The sequence below is a fragment of the Scyliorhinus canicula genome, chromosome 1, assembly GCF_902713615.1.
Source record: "Scyliorhinus canicula chromosome 1, sScyCan1.1, whole genome shotgun sequence".
NCBI lineage: Eukaryota > Metazoa > Chordata > Chondrichthyes > Carcharhiniformes > Scyliorhinidae > Scyliorhinus > Scyliorhinus canicula.
Genome location: NC_052146.1, coordinates 292904564 through 292922903, shown reverse-complemented (window position 1 = coordinate 292922903; position 18340 = coordinate 292904564). Strand labels below are relative to the sequence as shown.

Sequence of the window (18340 nt, the reverse complement as noted above, 5' to 3'; positions counted from 1 at the left end):
GATGAAAAGCATTGTGCTAATTAATCTGCCAAAAACTGCCAATTTACTGAACCTAAACATTCAAAGTGAAAGTATTTACTCTGATAGCATTTGCCTTACGGGCAGCTAGCTAAAGAGTCAGCAAATATTTGCAGTACGTTCTTAATTATTTTTCTTGGTGCCCAAATTGAGAAACACATCTTCTATTTAGTTTGCTTACCCAGAAACCCACTTTTAAGAAATCGAGGGAAACCAATAGATTTCTTCCCCCGCAATCTTCTCCAACCCATATTTTATAACATGCCCATTCGAATCACGAACTGTGAGGAAGGTTAAGTGTGAGACTCAACAATGCATCTGAAAACCCTAAACGTGTACAAAACGGTTTCCACCATTAATTTGTGTCAATGAAATACTAAGAGAACAATCCTCTCCTGATCCCCAAACCCTTTCAAAAGTCCAATGCTGCAATCATTTTGCATGCCATACCAAGCACCAACTAAATTCGACACATTTCAAGGAAAATGTGAGTAGTTTCTACTTCCTTTCAGTGTAAACATTGTCACATTGGACTACCACATTTGAAGTAATAATTTGCATCCAGACCATAATGTGGTTTAAGCCTGGTTTAAAAGCTAGCAATAGCCATATTTGAAGTGACCAAATACCGAGGGCAGGATTCTCCATTCCTGCGTGAAGTGCCGGCTACAACGGAAACCTGCGGGAGGTTTACGCAGAAAAAAAACAGCCCCCCCAGCCCTTGCAGAAGCCCGCCCCCCCCCCCCCTCCCCCCCGGCCAGCGACATGGAACCCAGCCGCATGTGGCAGTGCTGGACACAGTCCGCAGCCGCCACGCCAGGTTCACGATTTGTGTGAGGACATGTTTCCCGCGCCGCCTGGATCTCGGCCCATTAGGGGTGGAGCATTGCGAGTGGGCTGGCTGATGAGGCGCCAACAGCATTGCTGTGGCGCATGCCACAATGATGCCATTTTGGAGGGGGCGAAGAATCACAAACCGGTGCTGGCCCCGATTTTGGCATCGGGGGTTTTTTTTTATTTTTTATTTTTTATTAAGATTTTCACAAAATCAAAACAATATTAACAAAACAACCATGGTAAAAACCCAAGAACAACACCCACCCAACTACAAAAGCAACTGCAAACAAAAAAAAACCAAACAACAACAGGGAAAGAGATAACACCCACCACATCCCACAAACCCATGTACACAGTTCTCCCTCCCACCGAACAAAACCCCCTCCCCCTCCCCCCGGGTTGCTGCTGCTGCCGGCCTATTTCCCTACCGTTCCGCCAGGAAGTCCAGGAAAGGCTGCCACCGCCTAAAGAACCCTTATACTGATTCCCTCAGGGCAAATTTCACCTTCTCCAATTTGATGAACCCCGCCATATCATTGATCCAGGCCTCCACGCTTGGGGGCCTCGCGTCCTTCCACTGAAAAAGAATCCTCTGCCGGGCTACTAGGGACGCAAAGGCCAGGACACCGGCCTCTTTCGCCTCCTGCACTCCCGGCTCCACTGCAACCCCAAAAATTGCGAGTCCCCAGCCTGGCTTGACCCTGGATCCCACCACCCTCGACACCGTCCCTGCTATCCCCTTCCAAAACTCCCCCAGTGCTGGGCACGCCCAAAACATATGGGCGTGGTTCGCTGGGCTCCCCGAGCACCTAGCACACCTGTCTTCGCCCCCGAAAAACCTACTCATCCTCGTCCCAGGCATGTGGGCCCTATGCAGCACCTTAAACTGTATGAGGCTAAGCCTCGCACAGGAAGAGGAGGAATTCACTCTCTGCAGGGCATCCGCCCACGTTCCCTCCTCAATCTCCTCACCCAGCTCCTCTTCCCATTTACCCTTCAGTTCCTCCACCGAGGCCTCGTCTACCTCCTGCATTACCCGGTATGTGTCAGAAATCCTCCCTCCTCCAACCCACACCCCCCGAGAGCACCCTGTCCGTACCCCACGTGGGGGCAGCAAGGGGAACCCCTCCACCTGCCACCTGGCAAATGCGCTAACCTGCATGTACCGAAACATGTTCCCCGGGGGGAGCCCAAACATCCCCTCTAACTCCCCCAAGCTCGCGAACCTCCCCTCCACAAACAGGTCCCCTCGACCTCCTAACCCCTACCCTGTGCCAGCCCAGAAATCCGCCATCAATGCTCCCTGGGACAAACCAATGGTTCCCCCGTATCGTGGCTTCCATCGAGCCCCCCCACTTCTCCCCTATGCCGTCTCCATTGTCCCCAAATTTTGAGGGTAGCCGCCACCACCGGGCTCGTGGTATACCTCGTTGGAGGGAGCGGCAGCGGCGCCGTTACCAGCGCCTCCAGGCTCGTGCCCACACAGGACACCACCTCTATCCTCTTCCATGCTGCCCCTTTCCCTTCCATTACCCACTTACGCACCATCACTGCGTTGGCAGCCCAGTAGTACCCACAGAGGTTGGGCAACGCCAGCCCCTCCTATCCCTGCCCCGTTCCAAGAACACTCTGCTCACCCTCGGAGTCCCATGCGTCCACACAAATCCCGTAATACTCCTGTTGACCCTCCTAAAAAAGGCCTTCGGGATAAGGATGGGGAGGCACTGGAACAGGAACAAAAACCTCGGGAGCACCGTCATCTTAACGGACTGCACCCTCCCCGCCAGTGGCAGCGGTAACGTATCCCACCTTTTGAACTCCTCCTCCATCTGCTCCACCAACCTTGTGAGGTTGAGCTTGTGCAGGGCCCCCCAGCTCCCAGCCTTCGGCATCGGAGTTGATTCTCCGCCCAATCGCCGATTACGATATCGGCTTCGGGCAACGGAGAATACCGACCATGATATCAGTTGAGCTTTAGGTTTTGAATCATGGCATATGTACCACTGGATAAATAACCTGTTACAGCACTCAAGATAATGTACAAACATGAACAGGTTGTGCTAACCCAGAACAGATAGCACAAGAGGGCTGTCATTGTGTGGAAGACTTAGTCACAAATTGTTAATACCTTTATTAGAGAGAATTGAGGGAAAGGTGTGAGAAAACAAAAAAAACTTGAATTTAGGCCAAACAAACTGGAATTCATTAGGATTGTGGGGGATAGGGAAGTAGAAGAAATAACAATGATAGAACTCAGCCAAGCATTCATAGTAGCCATAGCTATCAAAACAGCTTCCAACTCCAAAGCCAGAAATTGAGAAGATGCCATTTCTTTTTTCCATTTCAAAGCAGATTGCTTATAAATGTGCTCAATTGAATGGGAGCAGGTGGCTGGATTTCTTTAACCATTAAAAGGCAGGGTAATGTCCCCATCCAACAGTCAGGGTTATCTGTACATTTAAATTCCCATGTCAAACATTTATTTCTACATTTTGAATGCATTACGACACTTTCTCTAATGGAAAAAAGTACTGCAATGCATGTTAACACTTATACAATGATGGTCAATACAATGATGGCCAATGTAATGGTCAACTTACCTTTGCATGACAGAGCCCAATGATGAATCACTGCTTTAAAACACATACACAACACTGCATCTAATGGTGGCATTTGAAGATGTGAAAACATTTTAAACTTACCTTTTATAAAGTTGCTGACTCATCTGCAGGCCTCAGCGGTCACAAACTCTCCAAAGACGTGTTTTTTTGAGCTTACAGAATGCACACCAGCACCCGAAAATAAATGCATGAAAAAATACAAATTTTCCTGTGGTCCTCATGATGACCTCAGAAGAGGTGTGTTTGTTTTATACCCAAGGCCTTCCCTGCCTGTAATAAGGCCACATAAAAATTGTGTGATATTGGAAGACACAGGAAAATTGTTTTTCCAGCAAAAATTCCAAGTTCAGCATTTCATGACCCAATCTGCACCTCCATTCGGAGATGAAAAATCCATTCCAATCACTCTTTTTAACTCTCCACTAATGCTGCCAAACCCGCTGTGTATTTCCAGAATCTGCAGTATTCTGCTTTAGTTCAATGTAGCACCAAAAAAAAATGTGAAGTCTGCTGGAGTACAGTGTAACAAAAAAAAGAGGCGATGGGAATTAAAATTACAGACAAGCTGTAAGAAAAGCTTTATGCATCATCCATTATCATGGTAACTTACCAAACAAAAATCTGAAGTCAGTGATCCAGCTTTCATCATACTTAGTACAGTAGATCAGGTTGTGTCCTTGAAGGTACCCATTGCAGGTGCAAAATATAAAACCTTTCAACACAAAGGAGATTTCGACAGCATTTCCTCTGGTGAAACAACCATAAATCAATGTCCTAAAAAAATAGAATTGAAAGTTAGTTTTTGACACTTTGCTGACTTTATTTTACATTCATCAATGTTTTAGATTTTGAAGAAATATTTTCATTTATAACCTTTGACAACCACTGGAAGCCCCCAGTGTATGTCTTGAGCCATCACAGCCAGGTTACTCAAAATTGGGGCTGGTTTAGCACAGGGCTAAATAGCTGGCTTTTGAAGCAGACCAATGTAGGCCAGCAGCATGGGTTCAATTTCCGTATCAGCCTCGTCGAATAGGTGCCGGAATGTGGTGACTAGGGGCTTTTCACAGTAACTTCATTTGAAGCCTACTTGTGACAATAAGCGATTTTCATTTCATTTCAAATTGAAGAAGTGAGAAAATTAAAAGGCAATTTTGATTAACCTGGCTGTGATGGCTCAAGACATACACTGGGGGTTTCCAACACTGGGGGTTTCCAGTAGTTAACAAAAGGCAAAGGCAGCAAAGTAACGGGCATAGAACACACTCTCAGGGTCCCGCGTAAACTCCCTACTGGCTGCGCTTTGTCCCCGAGCAGGTCTGTGGTCCATGGATCCCACCCCCCTTAAAATGGGGCACACTGCCACATCCCTCTCCCCCACAAATCCCTCACTACAGCTACCCCAAAAAACTATATACAAAAGTTACAAATGTGATATGCATTAACAGGGGAAAGAGAGCCCTTCAACAAGTCAATTGGCCCAGAGACCTCCAGGACCTCCCTAGTCCTGCCACAGACTCAGGACCCTTCTGGGCAATTGAATTGCCAACAGTTGGTGTCACCTCAGGAGGCACCACCTCAACGACAGGCGAGCTGGCTGCCCTGGCCTCGACTCCAAGCTGGGGGTTGCCACCCCTCAACTTCACAAGTGGTTGTATCTGTAAAATTTCAGATACTTCGACTAGTGTATTAATCAAACGTTTTATCCAGGTGCCCTTATTTTTGAGATGAACAAAGAACACAGTTTAACGTGATTTTATTCACAATTCTCTCACTCAACAAAATATGACTGAGATTCACTGTTGAGCTCCAAGTATTACCCGTACTTAGTGAAGGAGGCTGGCCGGGCTACAGTCACTCAATGTGGCTATCTTCTCTGGTCTTTGAAACCCAGGGTGCCTCGCGATGGTTATGCGTGGGGGACTCCCACTTATCAGATTTGTTCATTCCTTTGTACTGGTCTGCTAGCATTGAGTCAGAGGTATACGCCCACAACTGGCCATTGTCCCATCCAGACCAACTTGTTAATGGGGAAAACAGGATACTCTGTTTGTCGAGGGTGATTCAATCACGACCCATTGTCCTCTAAAACATCCTCGTCTGACCAGCTGACAGCCCATTATGGAGACTGATGGCTTTTTTTGTCTGTCCTTCATCCAGTTGCAAAATTGATCACCAGTGACTGGAAATTCATTACATATTCATAGCATGGTCTTGTTCTTTTGTGTAAACACGACTGGGTAATCAAAGTCCATATAGTAATAAATATGGAGTTTATGCATTTAGTGCAGTACTCTTGCAGATGGCCAGTATCAATTCAGCTGTGGACTTGTGGACATCTCTGATCCTGGCCTATATCTTCGCAGCCTGTTTCCAGTACCACAACATGCTTCCTGATGATCTGGTTTGAGCATGTATGACACCAGCCCTACTGGTCCACAGCCTTTCCTGCTAATGAAGGTGGACCTGAAGTGAAATTATGGACCAAAAACCGGGTCTCCCACCCAGAATGGCCTGTCGCTCCTCTGACTGCTGATTTTTCTGGACTGACGGCCATGAGCATCTCAGCGGGTGTGACCCCTGTGGTGGATTGGGGGGTTGAGTCATACAGCAACAAAAAAATTAGCCATCCACTGGCTAAGTGGTTTTTCAGATTGCTTCTCATCGCCAGTAAAATAGGTAAAATTGAACAAAATTATTGATTCAGGGAGCTCATGAATGGCAAACACTCGGCCCAACGCATCCAGTGTGGCCACCAAGGTAGTAGTTTCCGTCTCTTGAACCAAGAGCCACTTCTAGAGTGGGCATCCATTAGGACTGAAAACAGATTGCGCATAAGAGAGCACCCGTATTTAACTTGTCCACAGGCGACCTGGCCATTCCCAAGGATGAAGCATGGCAGACAGCAGCAAGGGTGGCACTGTTTCACCAATTCTTCAATGGCTTTATCTCTGCCTGGCCAACAGATGTAGCTGCATGTTAGCATCTTCATCTGCCTTAGTGGGTACTATGCAGTTCTTGAAGGAGGGGTTCCCTGGCTGGAGGCGGAACAACCACTTATGATCTCCACAGAACCACACAATCCTCACATGTCAACTCGTCCTGACAAGTGAAGTCGGATATCGTTGCTCAGATTTCTCGTGGTGCCACCCAATCTGGATCATCCTTTTCATCTTTGAAAGTATGAGGTCTATTTGGGTCGGGTTTCAGATGTACAGGATGTTCAAGGCCAGTATGATCTCCTGGGGTACTGGCTTTGGCAGAATGTTCTTAGGCACTGGCAGGTGACTTAATGCATCTGCATTGGCAATTTGCGTGTCAGGCTGGTGTTGGTAGCATAATTATAGGTCAACAGCAAAACCCAACATAATACTCTCGCAAGGCTATGGAGGGTATGGCCTGTCTTCCCTTAATGGCCTCGCAATGGTTTGTGGTCAATCATTATGTCAAACATGGCAGCACGGTGGCGCAGTGGGTTAGCCCTGCAGCCCACGGCGCTGAGGTCCCAGGTTCAATCCTGGCTCTGGGTCACTGTCCGTGTGGAGTTTGCACATTCTCCCCGTGTTTGCGTGGGTTTTGCCCCCACAGCCCAAAGATGTGCAGACTAGGTGGATTGGCTACGCTAAAATTGCCCCTTAATTGGAAAAAATGAATTGGGTACTCTAAATTAAAAAAAAAAACATTTTAAAAAAATCATTATGTCAAACCACCAATCATACACATACTGGTGGAACTTTGTCACACCATATATAACCACTAAGCCCTCCCTTCTCAATCTGGGCATAGTACTGTTCTGCTTCTGAAAGAGTCCTTGAGGCAAAGGCGATAATGCGCTCTGAACCATCTCTCATTTTGTAAGATAAAAACTGGCCTCTATACCGTAAGGGGACACATCACATATAAGTGTGATTGGTTTTACTGGGTCAAAATTCATCACCAAGTGGTTTGAGAACTGTAATTCTTGATTCACAACTTGGAAGGCTTCTTCTTGGGGCTCCCTATAATTTAGTAGCTGGTGCAATGGTGCCAATGTTGTGGCTAAATTCGAAATGAACCTTCCATAATAATTTACCATACCAGGAAAGGATTTGAGCACACTGACATTTTTGGGTGCAAGAGCATGTTGAATGGCCTTGCCCTTTTCTTCCAGCAAATGCAACCCTATCACATCATCACGAGATCCCAGATATGTTACTTCTGAGGCTTGGAAAGAACACTCTGTTTTAGTAGACCCCTGCATCATAAAACCTCTTTAATACTTCCTCTAGACTGGTCATGTGTTCTTATGGTATAGTGCTGGTGACTAACACGTCATCAAGGTAGACCTTGCAAATTCCCTGGAGGAGATTTTCTATTGTATGCTGTAAGATAGTGCAGGCTGAAATGATGCCAAACCATGGCACCTGCCAGCTCAGCATAGAAGTTCTCGATTTGTGGAATTAACCAGGGCAGCCTGATTTATGGTTAGTTTATAGTCCCCACAACTTTTTAATCGAACAATCTAATTTAAGGGCACACACGCCCTCACTGAAAACTGAACCGGCTTTATTATACCCAGCTTTTCCAATCCCTTTAGTTCTGAAGAACATGAACGTTAGATCCAGATTGACATAGATTTTGCCTTTGATGCCTTTAATCAGCCTTTGATGCCTTTAATTCAGCCCAGTTCCTTATGAAACATGTCTTCATACCTTTTTAAGCACATCTTGATATTGGATGTTTTGAGAATTTCCAGCCAATTGAGCCTAATCTTCTGTAACCAGTCTCTTCCCAACAGACTGGGCCTTTGTCCTTCCCAACAACCAAAGGCAGATTGGCCCCCTTACATTTGTCAGCCACTGGTGTGTTGGTGGTTCCAAGGATCTTCAAAATTTCTCCGGTGTCCATGAAAGGCCTGGCTGTAGTATTTTTCAAGCTTAAAGACTAGTGTTCCTGTGTGAACACTTTGGAATGTCTGCTCCCCTACTGCGGTCACCAGAGCCCCGATGTCGACTTCCATTTGAAAAGGTTTTTCATTTACCCTCGAGACTATTTCAAATCGGAGCGTCTTATTCAACTGCACTGCATTCAACTGTGCATGCTCTTCTTCAGAGCTCTTCCCCACGGTGTTCAGTCGTGCTATGAACAGCTGCTGCTGTTGTTCTGTTTGCATTGGCATGCTTTGGCTCAGGTGGCAATATGCTTGCATGTGTCCCCTTCGGTTTCATCCAAAGCACAAGAACTTCTGAACAAGATAGGTCTCCTGTGGGTGGTCTCCCCCGCAATGATAGCAGTCCACCTCTGACTTGGTTTCCCTGTCCCTTGACTCTAGTCTGGTCACAAGGACTGTGTATGGTTCTCCGCTGTGCCCGACAATCCTCTTGATCATCCTACCACGGATCTCGCAGCCATACCGCCATATACTTGGTTAACCTCCTCTTTGTTCACGCTTTGATGCGCAGTGCCACCTTTCTCGGCGCACTCTGTCACTTGAGCTATCTCGATCGCTTCTTCTAATGTTATAGTGGTTTCAGCCAGGAGCATCATCTGCATATTAAGGTTATGGATCCCAGAAACCAGCCCATTGTGCAACATATCACTAAGCACGGTCCCGAACTCAGTACCCAGCAAGCTGGTGAAGCCTGGCTATGAGGGCTGAAACAGACTCTTTGTGGTCCCTCACTGCTGCGTTGAACTCGGGTTGAAATGTTCCTTGACCAATTTCACTATCTAAATGTCTTCAAGTCAGATGCCTCCAGGGATGTGAAATTACTAATTAAATTATACATTTGAGGCTTGAAAATTGTCTAAAGTATGACGTTTTGCTCATCGTCGCTTGTGATCTCTTTTTATGGTAAAAGAAATAAGTGGAGGTGTTCAATGATTTATTCCACTCCTCAGCCCCCTGGTCAAATGGGTCTAGTTTAACAATGATAGGCATTCTCACTCAAGATTTAAATGATTCCCAACTCTTGTTGGAAATTTACTTTCTCAACTGATCCTTCCTTCCCCCCTCAATTCATGACATCTTATGACTACAATCGAAAGCTTTTACCTTGCCGCCAATGTGGTGGCTCGAGACTTACACTGCAGGGTAAACACCAGGGTTTATTGAGGAAAGACAGTTAAGTAACAGACACAAAACACAATAGGCGTGATATACCGGCCTCGCCACGCCTGACTTGGTAACGCGACGAGGCCGTTGAACCTCATGAGAGGCCCCTCGCGAGATTCACAACGCTCGAGACATCTCGGCAGTTTCAATCGAACCTCACGATCTGGATTTCACCCGGGCTGGTTAGGCTCATTTAAATAAGCATGCGCTGGATACTCCCGGGACCTAATGACATCCCCAGCGAGGCCTCGACCAGGCACCATTTAGTACTGGTCCACACAGATGTGGACATGGTGTAATGGCACCTGGGGGTTTTCCCAGGCCATTGGAGACCACTGGGTTGTTGGGGACAGGGCAAGGTGGCCCCCAGCTCTCCCTGTCCCACCCGGGCACCCTGCCACTTCCAGCCTGGCACCTTGGCACTTCTGCGGGCAGAATGTACCATGAGGCAGTGAGACCAAGAGTGCAGGATTTGCTTCCTTTTCTTGTGGTTGTGGAAGACATTCTTTGCTGTATCGACCACTTAAAATCAGATTTCTCTTTTTAGAACAAAGAAATGTACAGCACAGAAACAGGCCCTTCGACCCTCCAAGCCTGCGCCGACCATGCTGCCCGTTTAAATTAAAATCTTCTGCACTTCCAGGATCCATATCCCTCTACTCCCATCCTATTCATGTATTTGTCAAGATGCCCCTTAAACGTCACTATCGTACCTGCTTCCACCACCTCCTCTGGCAGCGAGTTCCAGGCACCCACTACCCTCTGTCTAAAAAAAAACTTGCCTTGAACATCTCCTCTAAACCTTGCCCCTCGCACCTTAAACCTATGCCCCCTAGTAATTGACCCCTCTACCCTGGGAAAAAGTCTCTGACTATCCACTCTGTCTATGCCCCTCATAATTTTGTAGACCTCTATCAGGTCGCCTCTCAACCTCCGTCATTCCAGTGAGAACAAACCGAGTTTATTCAACCTCTCCTCATAGCTAATGCCCTCCATACCAGGCAACATCCTGGTAAATCTCTTCTGTACCCTCTCTAAAGCCTCCACATCCTTCTGGTAGTGTGGCGACCAGAATTGAACGCGATACTCCCAAGTGTGGCCTAACTAAGGTTCTATACAGCTGCAACATGACTTGCCAATTTTTATACTCAATGCCCCGGCCAATGAAGGCACGCATGCCGTATGCCTTCTTGACTACCATCGCCACCTGTGTTGCCCCTTTCAGTGACCTGTGGACCTGTACACCTATATCTCTCTGGCTGTCAATACTCTTGAGGGTTCTCCCATTCACTGTATATTCCCTACCTGCATTAGACCTTCCAAAATACATTACCTCACATTTGTCCAGATTAAACTCCATCTGCCATCTCTCTGCCCAAGTCTCCAAATGATCTAAATCCTGCTGTATCCTCTGACAGTCCTCATCGCGATCCGCAATTCCACCAACCTTTGTGTCATCTGCAAACTTACTAATCAGACCAGTTACATTTTCCTCCAAATCATTTATACATACTACGAACAGGAAAGGTCCCAGCACTGATCCCTGCGGAACACCACTAGTCACAGCCCTCCAATCAGAAAAGCACCCTTCCATTGCTACTCTCTGTGTTCTATGGACCTAGCCAGTTCTGTATCCATCTTGCCAGCTCACCCCTGATCCCGTGTGACTTCACCTTTTGTACCAGTCTGCCATGAGAGACCTTGTCAAAGGCCTTACTGAAGTCCATATAGACAACATCCACTGCCCTACCTGCATCAATCATCAAAAAACTCTATCAAGTTAGTGAGACACGACCTCCCCTTCACAAAACCATGCTGCCTCTCACTAATACATCCATTTGCTTCCAAATGGGAGTAGATCCTGTCTCGAAGAATTCTCTCCAGTAATTTCCCTACCACTGACATAAGGCTCACCGGCCTGTAGTTCCCTGGATTATCCTTGCTACCCTTCTTAAGCAAAGGAACAACATTGGCTATTCTCCAGTCCTCCGGGACATCACCTGAAGACAGTGAGGATCCAAAGATTTCTCTCAAGGCCTCAGCAATTTCCTCTCTAGCCTCCTTCAGTATTCTGGGATAGATCCCATCAGGCCCTGGGGACTTATGCACCTTAATATTTTTCAAGACGCCCAATAACTCGTCTTTTTGAATCTCAATGTGACCCAGGCTATCTACACACCCTTCTCCAGACTCAACATCCACCAATTCCTTCTCTTTGGTGAATACTGATGCAAAGTATTCATTTAGTACCTCGCCCATTTCCTCTGGCTCCACACATAGATTCCCTCGCCTGTCCTTCAGTGGGCCAACCCTTTCCCTAGCTATCCTCTTGCTTTTTATGTAAAAAACTTTGGGATTTTCGTTAACCCTATTTGCCAGTGACTTTTCGTGAGCCCCTTTAGCCCTCCTGGCTCCTTGCTTAAGTTCCTTCCTTATATTCCACACAGGCTTCGTCTGTTCCCAGGCTTCTAGCCCTGACAAATGCCTCCTTTTTCTGTTTAACGAGGATCACAATATCTCTCATTATCCAAGGTTCCCGAAATTTGCCGTATTTATCCTTTTTCTGCCCAGGAACATGCCAGTCCCGAATTTCTTTCAACTGACATTTGAAAGCCTCTCACATGTCAGATGTTGATTTACCCTCAAAACATCCGCTCCAAATCTAGGTTCTTCAGTTCCTGCCTAATATTGTTATAATTAGCCTTCCCCCAATTTAGCACATTCACCCTAGGACCACTCTTATCCTTATCCACCAGCACTTCAAAACTGACTGAATTGTGGTCACTGTTCCCGAAATGCTCCCCTACTGAAACTTCTACCACCTGGCTGGACTCATTCCCCAATACCAGGTCCAGTATAGCCCATACCCTAGTTGGACTATCTACATATTGTTTTAAGAAGCCCTCCTGGATGCTCCTTATGAACTCTGCCCCATCTAAGCCCCTAGCACTAAGTGAGTCCCAGTCAATATTGGGGAAGTTAAAGTCTCCCATCACATCAACCCTGTTGCTTTTACTCCTTTCCAAAATCTGTCAACCTATCTGCTCCTCTATCTCCCGCTGGCTGTTGGGTGGCCTTTAGTAAACCCCCAACATTGTGACTGCACCCTTCTTATTCCTGATCTCTGCCCATATAGCCTCTGAGGTGTCCCCCCGCAGTACAGCTGTGATATTCTCCCGAACCAGTAGCGCAATTCCACCATCCCTTTTACATCCCCCTCTATCCCACCTGAAACATTCAAATCCTGGAATGTTTAGCTGCCAATCCTGTCCTTCCCTCAACCAGGTCTCTGTAATGGCAACAACATCATAGTTCCAAGTACTAATCCAAGCTCTAAGTTCATCTGCCTTACCTTTTATACTTCTTGCATTAAAACATATGCACTTCAGGCCACCAGTCCCGCTGTTTTCAGCAACATCTCCCTGTCTGCTCTTCCTCAGAGCCATACTGGCCCTATTCCTCAGTTCTCGCTCAGTTTTTTCAGCTTCTGACCTATTGCTCCGGTACCCCCCCCCCCCCCCCCCCCCCCCCCCCCGCCATGCTAGTTTAAACCCTCCCGTGTGACACTAGCATTCCTCGCAGCCAGGATATTTATGCCTCTCCAGTTTAGATGCAACCTGTCCTTATACAGAACACACCTGCCCCGGAAGAGCTCCCAGTGGTCCAGATAACGGAAATCCTCCCTCCTACACCAACTGTTTAACCACATGTTTAGCTGCTCTATCTTCCTATTTCTAGCCTCACTGGCGCGTGGCACAGGGAGTAATCCCGAGATTACAAACCTAGAGGTCCTGTCTTTTAACTTTCTGCCTAGCTCCCTGAACTCCTGCTGCAGGACATCATGCCCCTTCCTGCCTATGTCGGTAGTACCAATATGTACAACAACCTCTGCCTGTTTGCCCTCCCCCTTCAGGATGCCCGCTACCCGTTCAGAGACATCCTGGACCCTGGCACCAGGGAGGCAGCATACCATCCTGGAGTCCACAGAAGCGCCTATCTGTGCCCCTGACTATAGAGTCCCCTATGACTATTGCTCTTCTGCGCTTTGACCCTGCCTGCTAAACATCAGAGCCAGCCATGGTGCCATTGCTCTGGCTGGTGCTGTTTTCCCCGATAGGCTATTCCCCCCAACAGTATCCAAAGCGGTATACCTGTTTGGGAGGGGGTCAACCACAGGGGATTCCTGCACTGACTGCCTGCCCCTTCTGATGGTCACCAATCTCTCTGCCTGCACCTTGGGTGTGACCACATCTCTATAACTCCTATCTATGATGCTTTCTGCCACCTGCATGCTCCTAAGTGCATCCAATTGCTGCTCCAATCGAACCACGCAGTCTGTGAGGAGCTGCCATTGGTTACACTTGCTGCAGATGTAGTCGACCGGAATGCTGGAAGCCACAACTCACAGTTGGAGCACTGCACCCTGCTGAGTGACATTTAAGCACTAATTAATTTAAAATAAACACTTGAATTATTGTTAGATTGAGTACAATTAACTATATGGCCCTGACGCTAGATGACTTTTACTGTAAAATTAAATGCTAAATACCAATCTCTGCCCTCAGGTTTAGTTACTCCACTATCTAGTAAATGAATTAGATTTTTGTGCAATATTATTTTTTTTAATTTAACAGATTCCCAACCAGCCAATCAGGTCACAGCTTTACTGTGATGTCACTTAATACCCCCCCCCCTCCCCCCCCCACACACACAATTTGAAAAGGTAATAAAAATCACTTACCTCCCCAGGATGCTCTCTGGTTCTCTCCCTGCACATTAACAGTTAAAGGCCAGAAGAAAGAGAAGTGTCCTTTGGTAATTCATGTTGATTCGGTTTTGTGTTAAAGTGAAAACCTATTGGTAATTTGCTCTTTGGGGGTCAATTGGTTAATTGTTTTCAGTTCCTCCATGGAGATTTTAACACAAGGCTGTGCAATAGCCCCCTTACTACTTACAATTTACTTGACACTGGCTATTCACTTCAAAGATCAACTGAGCATCTTCACTCAGAGGGTAGTGGGAATCGGGAACTCTACCTCCCAAAGGTTTCTATGGAGACCTGAAATTTTCAATTGTAAATCAAACTGAGATTGAAAGATTTTTTTTGTTACACAACAGTATTTAAAAAAAAAATTTAGATTACCCAATTATTTTTTCCAATTAAGGGGCAATTTAGTGCGGCCAATCCACCTACTCTGCACATTTTTGGGTTGTGGGGGCGAAACCCACGCAGACACGGGGAGAATGTGCAAACTCCACATGGACAGTGACCCAGAGCCGGGATCGAACCTGGGACCTCAACGCCATGAGGCAGCTGTGCTAACCACTAGGCCACCGTGCTGCCCTGTTACGCAACAGTATTAAGGGATATGGGACGAAGGCAGATATTGACCCAGTCTGCTTTCCCTCATGGGACAGAAGAACAGAAGAGTTTGCCTTGGGAGTTGGCAGCCAATTATTAATTCAATCGTACAGACAGTAAAGAAGGGGGACTATGTGGGAAAATGTATGGACAGCTACTGTACAGAGCCCGAACATCACTGGACGAGACCAGACGGAAATGGGAGGACAATGGGAGAAGTGGGGTGAAGACTCTGGAACTAAACATTGAGCAGGGCCAACTCCACCTCCTCCTGCGCAAGGCTCAGCCTAATGCTGCTTAAAGTGGTGCACAGAGTGTACCTGACCAGAACCCGAATGAGCAGGTTCTTCCCAGAGGTGGAGGACAAATGTGAAATGTGCCAGAGGGGCCCGGCCAACCACACCCACATGTTCTGGGCTTGTCCCAAACTTGCAGGGTTCTGGACAGCCTTCTCCAAGGCAATGTCCAAGGTTATGGGGATGAGGATGAAGCCATGCCTAATTTTGGCAATCTTCAGGGTATCGGGGCAGCCAGAGCTACACATGGAGAAGAGGGCCGACGCCCTTGCTTTCACTTGCCTATTGCACGCCAAAGAATCCTGCTTGGCTGGCGATCAGCAGCACCGCCCACAGCTGCAGACTCACACAAACCTGCCTCCCATCCATTGACTCCATCTACACCTCCTGCTGCCTGGGGAAAGCTGGCAGCATAATCAAAGACCCCTCCCACCCGGCTTACTCACTCTTCCAACTTCTTCCATCGGGCAGGAGATACAGGAGTCTGAGAACATGCACGGACAGACTGAAAAACAGCTTCCCCGCTGTAACCAGGCTCCGAAATGACCCTCTTATGGACTGACCTCATTAACACTACACCCTTTATGTTTCATCCGATGCTTTTGTAGTTACATTGTATACCTTGTGTTGCCCTATTATGTATTTTCTTTTATTCCCTTTTCTTCCCATGTACTTAATGATCTGTTGAGCTGCTCACAGAAAAATACTTTTCACTGTACTTCGGTACACGTGACAATAAACAAATCCAATCCAATCCACTTTGGAGCCACTTATTGAATCCAGCAATAAATTGTGACCACTGATCCCAGTCACCCAGTTGCAGCGGCAGGCAGGAGGATAACTAGGAGACTCCAACCAGAGAGAACAAGAGGAAACATTAATAGATAAGCAGCCAGTTGTTGTAATCTCGAATGCAGCAGAAAAAATAGTTGTAATACTAACATTCAAAAGACAGTTAGGTAACAACTTGGAGGGGAATAAAAAGTTACAGGTTATGGGGAAAGAACTGTGGATAGCTCAGCCAAAAGTGACCATTGTGGGCCGAATGGCATCTTTCTGTGCATCTTTAAATGCCAGCACTCACTCAACGGGTACAACCAATGCATAGCAAAGCGAACTTACCTGTGAAAGTAGTGTCCACAGAAGAGGAAGAGCAGCAATTTGCTGCCCAAGTTATCCAGGCTACCTGACTGGTAGATTAACAGCACGGGCACAAGGAACGAAGGCAACTCCTGAACAAACCAACCAATTTTTGCCGGGATCAAGGTTTTAGCGCTGGACGATTCCGCCCGGTATCTCCCATAAAGGGCGACTTTATTTCGCTGTCCCTTCAAATGGAGAAGTGCCAGTAAAATTAAGGCGCAGCACAGAAAAAGCACAGCGTTGCCGTTGCACTGCGCGCCCATCACTGAAACAGTAATATCCTCACTAAAGGTGCAAGCATACGCGACTGACTTTCCAGCAGGTCGAATTTCCAAAGATAAATTATATTGTCTGGAACTTTTGACCGTCTCGAGTTAATCAACTACAGGCCTTCGTGCAACCTTTAAACTGATGCATTTTCGGCTGTTATAACAGACCAAAAACTCCTCCCATTGATTTCCTCCTTAAATTGCAAATAAACAAACGCGCATTTGACAGCTCACATGAGTGTTGGGCCAATCGAAGAAAGTGCCAGCAACAAGAGTTTGCTGATATCCACAGAGTCTGAAATTGAATTAAAATGTAAAGCCTTATGCTTTGCATTTCAGAAGTTGCACTCTCCCAGGAGCACCTTACACTTCAGCTGGTGGTCGCTCCTGTTAATAGGTTGCACATTCTCAAACTGCAGCACTTGGGAAATCCAAATGGAATCATCCAGAAGACCATTCGGCCCTTTGCGCATCTGCCAGCTCTTTGAAAGGTCTATCACGTTAGTCCTATAACGAGCCCTCATGAGCGCAAAGCGACAATAACGTGCGTTCATTTTTGGGGTTTGCAGAATTTTCCGCCGAGTGTGTGCATCGGGACAGTGCGGAAGTCCCGACACACAGGTATTGAAACTCCCACCGTTTTTTAAAAATCTGTTTTTCGAACAAGCTGCACCCAGCCAGTTGAACACTCAGGTGTTGGAAACTGATTCACTTCCTCAATAGTCAGACATGTAATCTGACTCCATATTTTGAATCTGAACTGGATTCTGCAATACCCGTCAGAGAGATAGTTCACATTAGCTTCCAGGACGCTCAATTAAGTTGTTAAAGTTTGCTAGAACATTTGAAGTCATCACTCAGGCTTGTAAGGATTGACATTACATTAGGGAGCTTCTTAAACATGACAGCTTAAAATACATTGCAAAATCCAAAATAACTTTAGTTCCCCATCAGCTGGGAGTACAGGGATACTAATATTTAAAAAAAATAAATTTAGAGTACCCAATTCATTTTTTCCAATTAAGGGGCAATTTAGTGGGGCCAATCCACCTACCCTGCACATCTTTGGGTTGTGGGGGCGAAACCCCCACAAACACGGGGAGAATGTGCAAACTCCACACGGACAGTGACCCAGAGCTGGGATAAAACCTGGGACCTCGGCGCTGTGAGGCTGCAGGTCTAACCCACTGCGCCACTGTGCTGCCCAGGGGTACTAACATTAGTGCCCTTGAATGAGTCAAGAGCACCAGCATCGAGGCCATGATCATCCCAAACCAACTCTGCTGGGCCGGCAACATGCTGAGGATGTCAGAGTCCCGACTGCCAAAGCAAATCTTCACCCAGATCAAGGAAACATCCCGAACAAGAGGAGGACAAATGAGCACTTCGAAGACACCCTGAAAACTTATCTCAAGAAATGCAACATAAACGTCAATGTCTGGGAGAGCCTTTCTCAGAAGGGACCTACTTGAAGGAACCTCCTGATGGAAGGGATACAATTCTTTGAGGACACCCGATGGCAAGAGGAGGCCCGGAGAAGGACACTGAGAAAGGAACACCATCGATCTAGAGCCCAAGGACCAGTCTGACTTTCTGGGAACACCTGCCAAGTGTGCGGTCAAAGATACGGTTCTAGGATCGGCTCATCAGCCACACAAGGACACACAGAACCCATGACCCGTAATTAAGAGTTTCTTAGG

The 18340-nt window shown here is 46.9% G+C and overlaps 1 protein-coding gene across 1 annotated transcript in view; it reads right to left on the bottom strand.

The window, feature by feature from the left end:
* The window catches only part of LOC119975622 (3-oxo-5-alpha-steroid 4-dehydrogenase 2-like), a 30625-nt gene extending 13908 nt beyond the window's left edge, over positions 1–16717 (bottom strand). Inside the window, exons 1-2 of the mRNA XM_038815414.1 lie at positions 16351–16717; positions 4087–4250 (exon numbers count right to left, since the gene is read on the bottom strand). Coding sequence (XP_038671342.1) covers positions 4087–4250; positions 16351–16634 — 448 coding nt within the window. The 5' untranslated portion in view covers positions 16635–16717. The remainder of the gene's footprint in view (positions 1–4086; positions 4251–16350) is intronic.
* Positions 16718–18340: the final 1623 nt, after the last annotated feature.